The sequence below is a fragment of the Lynx rufus genome, unplaced genomic scaffold (genome assembly GCF_022079265.1).
Source record: "Lynx rufus isolate CCGP_SWC_20201006 ecotype Redwood Valley unplaced genomic scaffold, mLynRuf1.p SCAF_3, whole genome shotgun sequence".
Lineage (NCBI taxonomy): Eukaryota > Metazoa > Chordata > Mammalia > Carnivora > Felidae > Lynx > Lynx rufus.
The window spans coordinates 91,593,210-91,606,430 of NW_025814845.1; the positions used below are offsets into that span (position 1 = coordinate 91,593,210).

At 34.2% G+C, this 13,221-nt stretch overlaps 1 protein-coding gene and 1 pseudogene across 2 annotated transcripts in view; one reads left to right on the forward strand and one right to left on the reverse strand.

Moving 5' to 3' along the window:
• The window catches only part of ZGRF1 (zinc finger GRF-type containing 1), an 85,618-nt gene that overhangs the window by 51,791 nt on the left and 20,606 nt on the right, over positions 1 to 13,221 (reverse strand). The window contains exons 6-9 of one of the 2 annotated variants that reach the window (XM_047091556.1): positions 11,904 to 11,977; positions 8,089 to 8,139; positions 5,433 to 5,516; positions 3,254 to 3,439 (exon numbers count right to left, since the gene is read on the reverse strand). In XM_047091556.1, the coding sequence (XP_046947512.1) occupies positions 3,254 to 3,439; positions 5,433 to 5,516; positions 8,089 to 8,139; positions 11,904 to 11,977 (395 nt within the window). The remainder of the gene's footprint in view (positions 1 to 3,253; positions 3,440 to 5,432; positions 5,517 to 8,088; positions 8,140 to 11,903; positions 11,978 to 13,221) is intronic. The other variant, XM_047091557.1, reaches the window with a different exon arrangement.
• On the forward strand, positions 8,652 to 9,532 carry LOC124520401 (60S ribosomal protein L5-like; annotated as a pseudogene).

Genomic DNA, 13,221 nt, shown 5'->3' on the forward strand with positions numbered 1-13,221 from the left:
GAAAAGACAATGTTCAAGATACAGGCAACTCAAGCTAGGAAATAGGCAAAGTTTATTTATTTTTTTAAATTTTTTAAAATGTTTATTTACTTTTGACAGAGAGAGAGAGAGACAGACAGACAGAGTATGAGCGGGGGAGGGGCAGAGAGAGAGAGGGAGACACAGACTCTGAAACAGGCTCCAGGCTCTGAGCTGTCAGCACAGAGCCCGACACGAGGCTCAAACTCACAGATTGCGAGATCATGACCTGAGCCGAAGTCGGACGTTCAACTGACTGAACCACCCAGGTGCCCCTAGGCAAAGGTTAATTTTAAGATGCCAACTATACAGTGTAGATTAGAACAGACAAACGGAGGACATAGGAAAGAGATCCAAGGGGGAAAAAAATGAACTAACAAAGTTTATCTAATAAGTTTGTGTAGATTCCTGTATTGAAGGGTATTTTATAAAAAGCTTTTTGAGTATGTGAAAAATCTTTACTCCAATATTCAAAGAATACTAAGCAAATTTTTAAAAATGAGACAATTAGAAACTAAGAAAAAAAATCCAAAATTATAAAAGAAACAAAATGTAACCACAGTATATTGTTTCAGCTGTGAAAATATTACAATATTTATAATACAAATGTTGAACATTTATCTAAAAATGATATAGTTATACTAGGAATCTGAGAGAATATAAAGAAGGAATTCAGAAATAACTTATTCTACTTAACATAGCCAATCATTAGTTCTTACTAAAAATAGTGTAAAACCATGATAATAAAAGCAACAAGATTCATTATTAAAAAGAACTAAAGGAAAACTTAAGAGTTCTGGCTCCAGAAACCATGAAAAAAAGCACTGATAGATCTGATTACATAAATATTAAAAATGCATTTCTGCAGAAAATCATAAACAGAACCAAAACACTAATACATTAGGAAAAATGGCAAACGGTTAGTTTTCTTAATATGAAAAGAGCTCCTACAAATCAAATATACAAATAACAGATAGAGAATGCTGTATGCCACAAATGTAAAATTTTATGGGAAAAATTTAAGATCAAAATAGAAAATATATTATTACAATATTGAAAAAATATCAATAAAATATTGTAAAAATGTCAATTCTCCTCAAGATTTACATACACAATGAAATTCCAATCAAATTCCCAGCATGTTTATGTACATGTGTAGAAATTATTAAGCTAATTCTAAATGTATATGGAAATGCAAAAAGCTAAAAAGAAGAAAGTGGGAAGATTTAGAGATGCATGAAAACACATACTTTGTAAGATATGAAGACTTCCAAAACTACAAACCAATGAATCAGAACAGAAACCAAAACTGTACCTGAAATATAAGGACATGTGATTTATACAGCAAAGGAGGAAACACAAAAGGATGGAGAAAAGATAGCCTTTTCGATAAACGGTGCTAGGTCAACTGAATGTCCATATGGAAAAAATATGAAACTTTATCCATATCTCAATACATAAAAAATTGTACATCAAAGTGTGAAAGGCAAATAATAAAGCTTCTACAAGATAATATGAGAGAATATTTTCTTTTCTTTTTCCTTTTTTTTTTTTTTTTTTAGAGAGAGAGAGAGTGTATCTGAGCAGGGGAGAGAGGGCAGAGGGAGGGGGGGAGAGAGAGGGAAAGAAAGACAGAGAAAGGGAGAGAGAGAGAGAGAATGAGAATATCCTAAGCAGGCTCCACAGTCAGCACAGAGCTCAATCCCGCAACGCTGGGATCACGACCTAAGCTGAAATCAAGAGTTGGACGCTCAACCACTGAACAACCCAGGTGCCCCATGGAGGAAAGACTTCTTAGACCTAAGACAAAAAAGCATTGATCATAAAGGAAAGGGTAGATAAATTGTATTATGTTAAAAATTATAAACTTCCATTCATCAAAAAGCATCATTAGGAGTAAAATATAAGACAGAATCAGGGAACGTATTTGCAAAGTATTCAACTGACAATGAGTATATATCCAATATATAAAGGATTTCAAAAATTAATTAAAAAGATAAACACATGAATTAAAAACTGAGGAAGAAATCTGAACAAATACTTCATCAAAGAGAATACAGAGAAGGCCAATAAGCATCTATAAAGGTCCCAACCTCACTGTTAGGCAGGAAAATGCAAACTAAAACCACAATGAAATACCACTACATATCTACCAGAATAGCTAATATTCAAAACACAAACTGTCAGAACCAAGCGTTGATGAAGATATAGAGTGATGGGGACTCTCATACACTTCTGATAGAAATGTAAACTATAACAACCATTTTTGGAAAGCAGTTTGGCATTATATACTAAAAGCAAAGATATGCATATCTGGTGACTCAACAATCTCACTCCAATAAAGTATAATTAACAGAAGCGCATGGCAGCACACGAATGTTCCTATCAGCATTATCCATAATAACCAAATGCAAACAACTGAAGAATGGATAAACTGGGGAATATTCATACAACGGACTAGCACACCAGCAATGAAAATGAATAAACTACAGCTACAGGTAACAACAGTGATGAACTTCAAATGTTCAGTGTTGAACAAAAAGAATGAGACACAAAAAATACATTGCATATTACTACTCTATTTACATCAAGTTTTAAAAGCACAATGAATATATGGTGTTTCAAGTCAAACTAATGGTTATCTTTGGAGGGAACAGAAGGAGTAGTAGTTGAAAGGGAGTAGAGGGGGACTTCTGGGTGGAGGTTACATGGGTGTGTTCACTTCGTGGTAATCATTAAGCTGTGTACTTATGGTATGTACATTTATTTTGTATGTGCATCACACTTTAATAAAAAAGAAAAAAAATTTAATCTCTTTGACATTGTTTCAAATATACGCATATTGTTCTCTCTCTATGACCTCTATTTGGTAGCAATGAGAAGCACCTGGTGTCACAGTGAAGTGGGGGTGGGGATAATAGAAGAAAAGAAAAAATCTATAGCTGTTAAATATATTTTCTAAATGTGATCTATTTGCCATTGTCATGAATCCCTAGTCTTTTCTTAAATGAAAAGTAATCCTTTAAATTCCAGGTCCTAAAAGGCAGCAAATCTTTCAAATAAAATATTTTTCTCTTATTTAGATTGACTTCAGATACCATGCTTCTTATCAATTTACTAAACTCCTTTGTAACTTACATTTGTTCAAAGATTTAAATATAATCTGTTTATAAGATTTAACATTTACGTAAAGAAAATGATTTGGCAAGGTGCAACTAGAAAAAATATTTTTTACCTGCAAGAAATCAATCTGCATACAAGCACTAGTCAATTTTGGTGTCAAAAAACAAGAGTCCGTCATGCAGTTTCCATACTCAATACTATCTGGGAACTGACTGCATTCTAGCTGTGAGTTGTGTCCTCTGACCATCACAGTGCTAGTGGCTGATCCTTTCACTTGGTGCCCTTGAAACTCAACAGGCTACAAGGAAATTATTAAAAATGAGTATTGCATAAGTATATATTGATATATAGTCACAATGTATATATACACAGAAATCACAATTCAGCTCTATTAAATATTACTTAATGTAAGTAATTACTAAGTGACCAATACTAAAACCAGGAAAGACCCCTATTATCCTAATATGTTAATTATGAAATATAATTCAGTTATTGATTTAATTCAGTTCAAAATGAATAAGTACTAATTTTTCATTATAAGCATAAAAGTATAGTTATAATGAACTACTTCCACCAGAAAGATGTGGAGCAGCTCACAGTTTGTGAGTTCGAGCCTTGTGTCAGGCTCTACGCTGATGACAGTATGGAGCTTGCTTCAGATTATCCCTCCCTTTCTCTCTGCCCCTCCCCCACTTGCTCTCTCTCAAAAATAAATGAATAAATTAAAAAAATCAGAAAGATGCGGCACCTGGGTAACTCAGTCAGTTAAGTGTCCAAGTCTTGATTTGGGCTCAGGTCATGATCTCATGGTTGTGAGACTGAGCCCCCAGTCGGGCTCTGTGTGGGACCTACTTGGGATTCTCTCTGCCCCTCCCCTACCTGTGCGCGCCCTTTCTCAAAACAAATAAACATTAGAAGAAAAAAAAACCAGGAAGACTTAGTTGCTCCTTTCTCTATGCTTCCCCTGTACATTATAAAATTTTCCATTATAGACTTATCACATTATAGTACAACGAAGTTTCTTCTTATCTATATACTACCTATACTGTAAGCTCCTTGAGGGAAGAGACCTTTTTGTTTCATGAGGATATAATGTGCATTTAACACTGTCTTTGGCATATAGGAGACAGTCAATAAACATGATAATAGGAAAGAAAGTAAGAGAAGAAATACAAGAAGCATTTTCCTTTGTTTAGGCATTTTGTACACTATCAGGCTTAATAGAGGAGGGATGGAGGCTCCCAGAAGATCTGATCCTATTGCTCTGAGACCAGAGGCCTAAGAATAGGATGCCAATCTAGGCATGTACTTCAGGGAGGTACTGTCATCTCCTCAGAGACTTGATCAGCTTTCAGGCTCCAAATGGCTTTCTCTGCTGCCCCCTTGAGGGCTCTAGGATTTTTACTCCTCACAGGGTGACCAAACCTACCCAAAAAGTAGGAAATTAAGATTGCTAATAGAGCCAAAGGAATGTACATAAAGGACAAATTTATTTCTAACTCATAAATGAACAAAATTATAATAGTACATAATCTGAATATTCTCTTATTAAAAATGAAGATTCTAAATCATACATTTGAGAGGAAAATCAAATCTAAATTGCCCCTGTATGGGACTTTTATTGAAAATATCCTGAATTATGAAGCACACACATTTCAATAAAAAAGTCTCAATTGTTAAAGACTGTATATTTCCGTTTTGTTGATGGGGAATACACATTCTCCACAAGAACACAGATGCCTTGTTGTCTATGTTTCTAAGTGGATCTCTTCTGTAGAGATCTATTGGGTTTAAGAAACAGAATCGGTACTTACAAAACTCAACTATTTATATGCTACTTTCTCTATCAATTTTTGATATGCAGTAGGTGGAACTACTTAGACCTTGGTTTATATATACTTCTACAGAAGTAGAAGTGGTAGAGTAGACTATATGTTCATAGCTATAAAGATCTCTATTTTGTTCTCCACAGAACATTCATTAATCATACTTAATTTATCTTCCTGTCCAACCCCTAGGGCATCCTTCACACACACATATGTATATATACATATACACATATATATATATATCCTTCATATATACATATATATGAGATGTATTATTAGTTCATGAGTAAAGAGAAAGGGCTCAAGACCAAACAAAGGCTAGCAGTCAGTTACTCTTGCTCTTAAAACCAGGTTAATTCATTATGCTCACTAACCTTCTACCTATGAAAACTCTGATAGTTGTATAAAAAACAGCAGGAAAAGATAGTAGATTAGAAAATCAAAGTTCTTCACAAGTTTTACCTTAGGATCACAGGTTTTTCTCTCTAACTGTTTAGGAATAATATCTAGAAAAGTAGCCTCTTCTTCATCTCCCAAGGGAAAGAACTAGAATAAAATATCAGTAATTGTGTTAGCTACAATAGTTTTGTAGGTGGTTCATGGGTTAGATGGGAAAATACTCCCAAAACTTAAAGTTTCCCATTTGAAAATACACTTGCCATTTCAATCTTCTGTATATACATATGTATAAAAGGTACCCCTGACAAAGGAGTTCTCTAGCAGATAAGGCACTATGCTAATTAATTTTAAAATTCAGCAATAAAAAAATTCTAACCCTAAAATTTTAATTGAATGTTTTAACACTAGAAAAAATTGTTGAGTACCTGATAATTATCCATCAAACCTAATATTTAATGCGAATGCAGATTATTTAATTCAAAAATTAGTATGAAATCAAAGGAGGAAAAATTGTAAACAGTGTTAACAGTTTATCTAAAGAATGAATCAGGGCGCCTGGCTTGCTCAGTCAAGCACGCAACTCTTGATCTCAGGGTTGTGGGTTGTGAGTTCAAGCCCCAAGCTGGGTGTTAAGCCTACTTAAAAAAAAAAAAAAAAAAAAAAAAAAGAATAATTTTCTAGCAACCATAAAACACAAGATATAGACAATAGAAACTAGTCATTTTTAGTTCATTAAATGACTATGTAAAATAACCATGATTTCTACTATGATTTAGATAGAAAAATGAATTCAACTGAGAAGCAATTTTTATGTTTAAAAAATATACAGAAAAAAATTTCCCCAATAGACAGAAGAGATAAATTAGTGTATTTCTTCAAATAATGGGAGCTTTCCATTAATAACAAAATACATTAACACATCTCCCAACGAAGTAGTTCTTGAAAACTTTCAACTCTTATTTTTTTATCAACTCACATTTTAGAATTGGAATTTTCTAATACAGTGAATTTAAAAAATCAATTAGCATAGCACCTTCTCTTCTGCTTTGCTATGTGTAGCTAATTATAGAAATAAAGTGGCAGTGTCATTAAGTATATCCTCAAAGAGGACCCTAATTTAAAATTTTGAAAGTTCTTTCTGTCACTAGTGTACATGAAGAGATTGCTTCAGAGGGTTGTAGTACAAAACGCATTACATAAATGCAAATATATTCCTATATTAATGCTACAGATTTAAATAATTTTTTTTTTTTGCAAAAGACTGTAAGACCTTTTTCATTACTGTTAAAATTACAATGCACTTTTTAAAAAACATGTAATTATTTACTTATTTATTTATTTAGAGAGAGAAAGCGTGAGCAAGAAGGGGCAGAGAGACGGGGAGAAAGAATCCCAAACATCTTTGCACTGTCAGTGCAGAGCCCTACGCAGGGCTCAATCTCATGAACTGTGAGATCAGGACCTGAGCCAATACCAAGAGTTACATGCTTAACCAACTGAGCCACCCAGGCGTCCCAAAACATGTAATACTTGTTTTAAGAGGAAACTCATTCTGGAGGAAAAAACAGTGATATTGTTTATTTGCAGTTTATACTTTGTGATAACTGTTCTTGAAAGGGTTAAATCCTAATTTTTCAAGTGAAAGAAAGCATTAAGAATATGATCATATATGGCCCCTGGGTGGCTCAGTCACTTAAGCATCCCACTCTTAGTTTCTTTTAGCTCAGGTCATGACCTCATGCTTCGTGAGTTCACACCAGTAGCGTGGTTCCTGCTTTGGATTCTCTCTCTCTGTCCCTCCCCTGTTCCCATGCATGGTGCACCCGTTCTCTTTCTCTTTCGAAATAAATGAACTTAAAAAAAAAAAAAAAAAGAGGGGTGCCTGGGTGGCTCAGTCGGTTAAGCGTCCGACTTCGACTCAGGTCATGATCTCGCGGTCTGTGAGTTTGAGCCCCGCGTCAGGCTCTGTACTGACAGCTCAGAGCCTGGAGCCTGTTTCAGATTCTGTGTCTCCCTCTCTCTCTGACCCTCCCCCGTTCATGCTGTCTCTCCCTGTCTCAAAAATAAATAAATATTAAAAAAAAAAAGTGACCATTTATAAGCTAAATTATGCAGTTGCTAATTTTGATTTTATACATTTGCTCTTATTATATACATAAAGGGTGAAAAATGATTGAGCCACCACAATATGAATTTTATTTGTTATGTTTTGTTCTCTTTTAGGCAAAGGAGTTGCAGGTGTAGCTGTAATTGTCAATGACAATTCTTGGATTAAGTAATGCTTACAAAGCTTACAGACTTAGTTTTATAATAAAAGATTTGTTATATAACCAAATTGCATTGACCACACAGGCATTGGTACAAAAGATAGCAGGATCATCTAAGTAAGTATAAAGGAGCAACTAATTATAAATGAGATTGAAAACTAGTGGTGCCTGGGTGGCTCAGGCGTTAAGCATCTGACTTTTGATTTTGGCTCAGGTCATGATCTCACGATCATGACCTTAAGATTCTCTCTCTCTTCCTCTCTCTGTGCCCCTCTCCTACTTACACACATACTGTCTCTCTCTCTCAAAAATAAATTAATTAATTAAAAAATAAAAAATAAGATACATGAGACTGAAAACTGACAATGTAAAATACAAACATAAAATTAGATGCCATACCTATATATACAACTATAATTTCTGGTTACTTTATAGTTTCAAAATGAACATACCTGCAAAGACTGAAGTGGTCCACTTGGTTTGACTTCATTTTCTTTTATAATCTTAGGAACAGAATATTAATATAAGAACAACTAAAAGGTAGTAGTAAGTTACAAAAAATACATAAATTTCAATTAGACATAAGAAATAAAAGAACACCATCACTAATAATCAAGGAAGTAAAAAATGTTAATGAAACACTATTTTACTTAGCAAGAATTGAAAATATCTTAGTACTGGTGAATGTAGAGTGAAATAAATATTCATATTGTAAAACAGTAAGACTTTTAAATTTGACAATATATATCAAGAAAATTGTTCTTAGCCTTTTAAGCTATCAGTTCCACTTCTGGGACTCACATCTAAGGAAATAAATGTAAGCAATGATTCATGTGCAAAAACATTTACTAATATTTTATTTATCCTAGCAAAATGCTGGAATAACCTAAATGTTCAAAATAGGGCACTGCTTGTCCAAAGCACAGGATATCCATAGGACGGAATAGTAAGTAACCTCTAAAAGATATATTTAACTGCTGGTCAGTACCCAGTAGCAAGCCACCAATGCCAAACTCTGTTCCGCAGGATGGGGTTTATTAAAGTTGTCAAGAATAAGACTGATTTCAAGAGATACCAAGTGAAATTTAGAAGACAAGAGCACAAAACTGATTACAATGCTTTGAAATGCTCGGCGATTCAGGATAAAAATAAGTACAACACACCTTAATACAGGATGGTAATTTGTGTAACAAACAGAGATCTCATTTGTCAGATTGCTAATGCCCCTAAAGGAGATACGGTAGTTTGTGCAGCTCATGGGCATGAACTCCCAAAGTATGGTGTGAAGGTTGGCCTGACAAATCATGCTGCAGCATAGTGTACTGGCATGCTGCTGGTCCACAGGCTTCTCAGTAGGTTTGGCACGGACAAAAGTCTATGAAGGCCAAGTGGAGGTGACAAGATGAATACAACGTGGAAAGCACTGATGGTCAATCTGGTGCCTTCGTCTGCTATTTGGATGCAGGGCTTGCCAGAACCCCTACTGAAAATGAAGTTTGGGAGGCCCTCAAGGGAGTTGTGGATGGAGGTTTCTCTACCCCTCATAGTACCAAAAGATTCCTTGGTTATGATTGGGAAAGCAAGGAATTCAATGCAGAAATACATCAGAAGCACATCCTTGGTCAGAATGCTGCAGATTATATGTGTCACTAATGGAAGGAGACTAAGATGCTTACAAGAAACAATTCTCTTGATAAAGAACAATGTAACTCCAGGCATGATGGAGATGTATAAGAAAGCTCATGCTGCTGTACAAGAGAATCCAATCTTTGAGAGAAGCCTAAGAAAGAAGTTAAAAAGAAAAAGTGGAACCGTTCCAAAATGTCTCTTGCCCAGAAGAAAGATCGAGTAGCTGAGAAGAAGGCAGCTTCCTTAAAGTGCAGGATCGGCTGCTGAGAGCTAATAAACCAAACCATTATTTTCTTTGAAGATTTTTCAGATTAAAGATAATAATAAACCTATTCACCAAGCAGCTAAAAAAATAAAATAAATTAATAAAAGATATATTTAATAAGTGTTTTAATGATGTGAGAAATACATTAAGGGGATAAGATATAAAACTATTTGCACACATCAAGCTAACCATATTTTTAAAAATAGGCCAAAAAATCCTGGAAATACTAATAATAATTATCTCTCAGTAGGTTGTTTTATTTTTTCTTCACTTTCTTCTATAATTAAAAAAGAGAAAACATCAAGATTATTTAAAAAAAAACAGTAACATGGAAAACAGAGTAAGATACAAAGTGGCACAAATGAAACACTTCACTTTCTTTTCTTTTAAATATATCTTCTCGAAAAAGTGTCATATGAATTATCCCTCCAAATATGCTAATAGTATCCCCACTGAGAAACAAGAATTTAGATTTATTCTAATAAATTAATTTTATTCTAGAATTTCAACGTATCTAATTAGTACTATTATTTTTATATTACTACAATGGTTCCCAAACTGTTCAAGGTACTTTGGGGTGCCACAGGAAACTCAACATGGGCTCCATAAGATATTTTAAATTTAAGGGAAATACAGTGTCATTTGACCTCTACTGAATAAACTACTAACTCAAGGTAGTTCCATTTCAACAAGAGATCTTTTGTCATTTCTCTCAATGGCACCTTGTAAAGCTGAGTTTTCAGAAATTGCTATGATAAAAAAAAATCAATTACCATGAGAAAAACAACGTGAACTAATTATTCTAAGGTTTGAGAAGCTGAGCAGTGCCCAACAAATGCATACATTCTATCAGTGATTGTGTTTAAAAATGCTTACAGCAACTTCTTACTTAACACATCTCTAGAGGCAAGGGAAACAAAAGCAAAAATGAACTCTTGGGACCTCATCAAAATAAAAAGCTCTGCACAGCGAAGGAAGCAATCAGCAAAACTAAAAGGCAACCGACAGAATGGGAAAAGATATTTGCAAATGAAATATCAGATAAAGGGTTAGTATCCAAAATCTGTAAAGAACTTATCAAACTCAACACCCAAAAAACAAATAATCCAGTGAAGAAATGGGCAAAAGACATGAATACATATTCTCCAAAGAAGACATCTAGATGGCCAACCGACACATGAAAAAATGCTCAACATCACTCATCATTGGGGAAATACAAATCAAAACCGCAATGAGATACCACCTTACACCTGTCAGAATGGCTAACATGAACACCTCAGGCAACAACAGATGTTGGCGAGGATGCAGAGAAAGAGGATCTCTTTTGCACTGCTGGTGGCAATGCAAGCTGGTGCAGCCACTCTGGAAAACAATATGGAGGTTCCTCAAAAAATTAAGAATAGAACTACCCTACAACCCAGCAATTGCACTACTAGGTATTTATCCAAGGGATACAGGTGAGCTGTTTCGAAGGGGCACATGCACCCCAAAGTTTACAACAGTGCTATTGACAATAGCCAAAGTATGGAAAGAGCCCAATGTCCACTGACGGATAAATGGATAAAGATGTGGTATATATATATATATATATATATATATATATATATATATATATATATAAAATGGGGTATTACTTAGCAATCAAAAAGAATGAAATCTTGCCATGTGCAACTACATGGATGGAACTGGAGGATATTATGCTAAGTGAAAGTAGTCAGAGAAAGGCAAATATCATATGACTTCACTCATATGAGGAATTTAAGATAGAAAACAGATGAACATAAGGGAAGGGAAACAAAAATAATATAAAAACAGGGAGGGGGGCAAAACTAAAAGACTTAAATATAGAGAACAGAGAGTTGCTGGAGGGGTTGGGGTGGGGATGGTTTAAAAGGGCAAGGGGCATTAAGTAATCTATTCCTGAAATCATTGTTGCACCATATGCTAACTAACTTGTATGTAAATTAAACAATAAACTAAAAATTAAAAATAAATAAAATGTTTACAGTAATCATTTCACTATACATACATCAAATCATTATGTTGTACACCTTAAACTGATCACAGTGTTATATCTTTTATATCAATGAAAATGGAAAAAATAAAAAGCTCACTAAATTACTAGGACAAAATACTTACTATGTTGTTTAATACTACTAACAACTTAATAAATGGAACTGCCAGGTTTGGTTTTTCTTTTTTCCTTTTAGCCAAGGGATATAATGAAAAATATTCTGATACAAGGTGTGGGAGAGTCATGAAGCAAGATAGCTTGGAACCCTTTATATTACTGTAATTTCATTACCAATGACAACATTCTATATCAAAATATAAGAATATGCTGATAAGAAAAAAAAAAAAAAAAAGACGTACCTGTTGAGAATCCTGGTTCAGATGAGGAAACTTTGGTAAAGTTTGTGAAACTACTTCAGTCAATGGTTTCCTAGCTATAATAGATAAAATGAAATTATTTTATTCATCATACATATAGTAGTGTTTTAAATTTTTTAAAAACTTATTTCTAGGGGCACCTGGCTGGCCCAGTTGATGATGACAACTCTTGATTTCAGGGTTGTAGGTTCAACCCCACACTGGGTATAGATACTACTTAAAAATAATAAAATCTTTGGGGGTATCTGGGTGGCTCAGTCGGTTAAGTATCTGATGCTTGATTTCAGCCCAGGTCATGATCTCATGAGAGATCAAGACTCCATGCTGACAGCACAGAGCCTGCTTAAGATTCTCTCTCTCCTTCTCTCTGCCTCCCCCCAACTCCCACTTGCACGAGTCTGTGTACGCTCTCTCAAAATAAACATTTAAAATAAAACAATAAAATCTTTAAAAAACCACCTAAAACTGAATGAAACAAGGAATACAACTTAAATTTGAAGATAAGGTAGTCTTGATAATTGTTGAATATGGATTTTGGATATTTGAGGATTCATTGTCTATTCTCTGTATGTTCAAACATTTTCATGATAAAAATTTTTAAATAAGATATTTTTGGTTATGTTCTAAGTCAGTACTAGAAATGCTTCCTTTTTTCAAACTAATTGAAAAACTGAGTAAACAGCTAATAATCTATACTAAAAATTCTAAAAATGAAACATTAACTGTTAGAAGAAAGCCAAGACCACCACTATACAGCTGCTATGTGCAAACACAGAAAAGAAAAGAAGAACTTCATGCTATTTCTGGGTCTATTTTAAACCCATTTGACTATGGTTTGAGAAAAAAAACTTCAATTATTTCCAAAGTGTATTATGCCAGACACTGGGAAAACAGCAGTCCCTTGAAAAGGGAGAGCCACAGAATAAACAAACCGCATAAATTCAGATTATGATACAAAAGGGCATCATAAAGGTTGATATGACAGAGACTAATGTAGATATGATGATTGGAAAGCTCTCTTGTGGGAAGTGATATTTAAGTTGAGATCTGAATATAAGAAAAGGCCACCAGCTATGCCAGGGGTAAAGGTGTTGAGACCAAAGGCACAAGTAAAAAGACTCTGAGACAGAGAAGTTGACAAGTCTACTGAATACAAAGGACATGGTGGCCAGGCCATCCTACCTTGCTTCAAAATAGGATTTTTTTTTCTTAAAGAAAAGTGCATATTCAATCATTTCGATTCCTTCTAAAGTCACCAAGACTATAATTTTTTAGTCAATTGTTATTTACGGTTTCATTA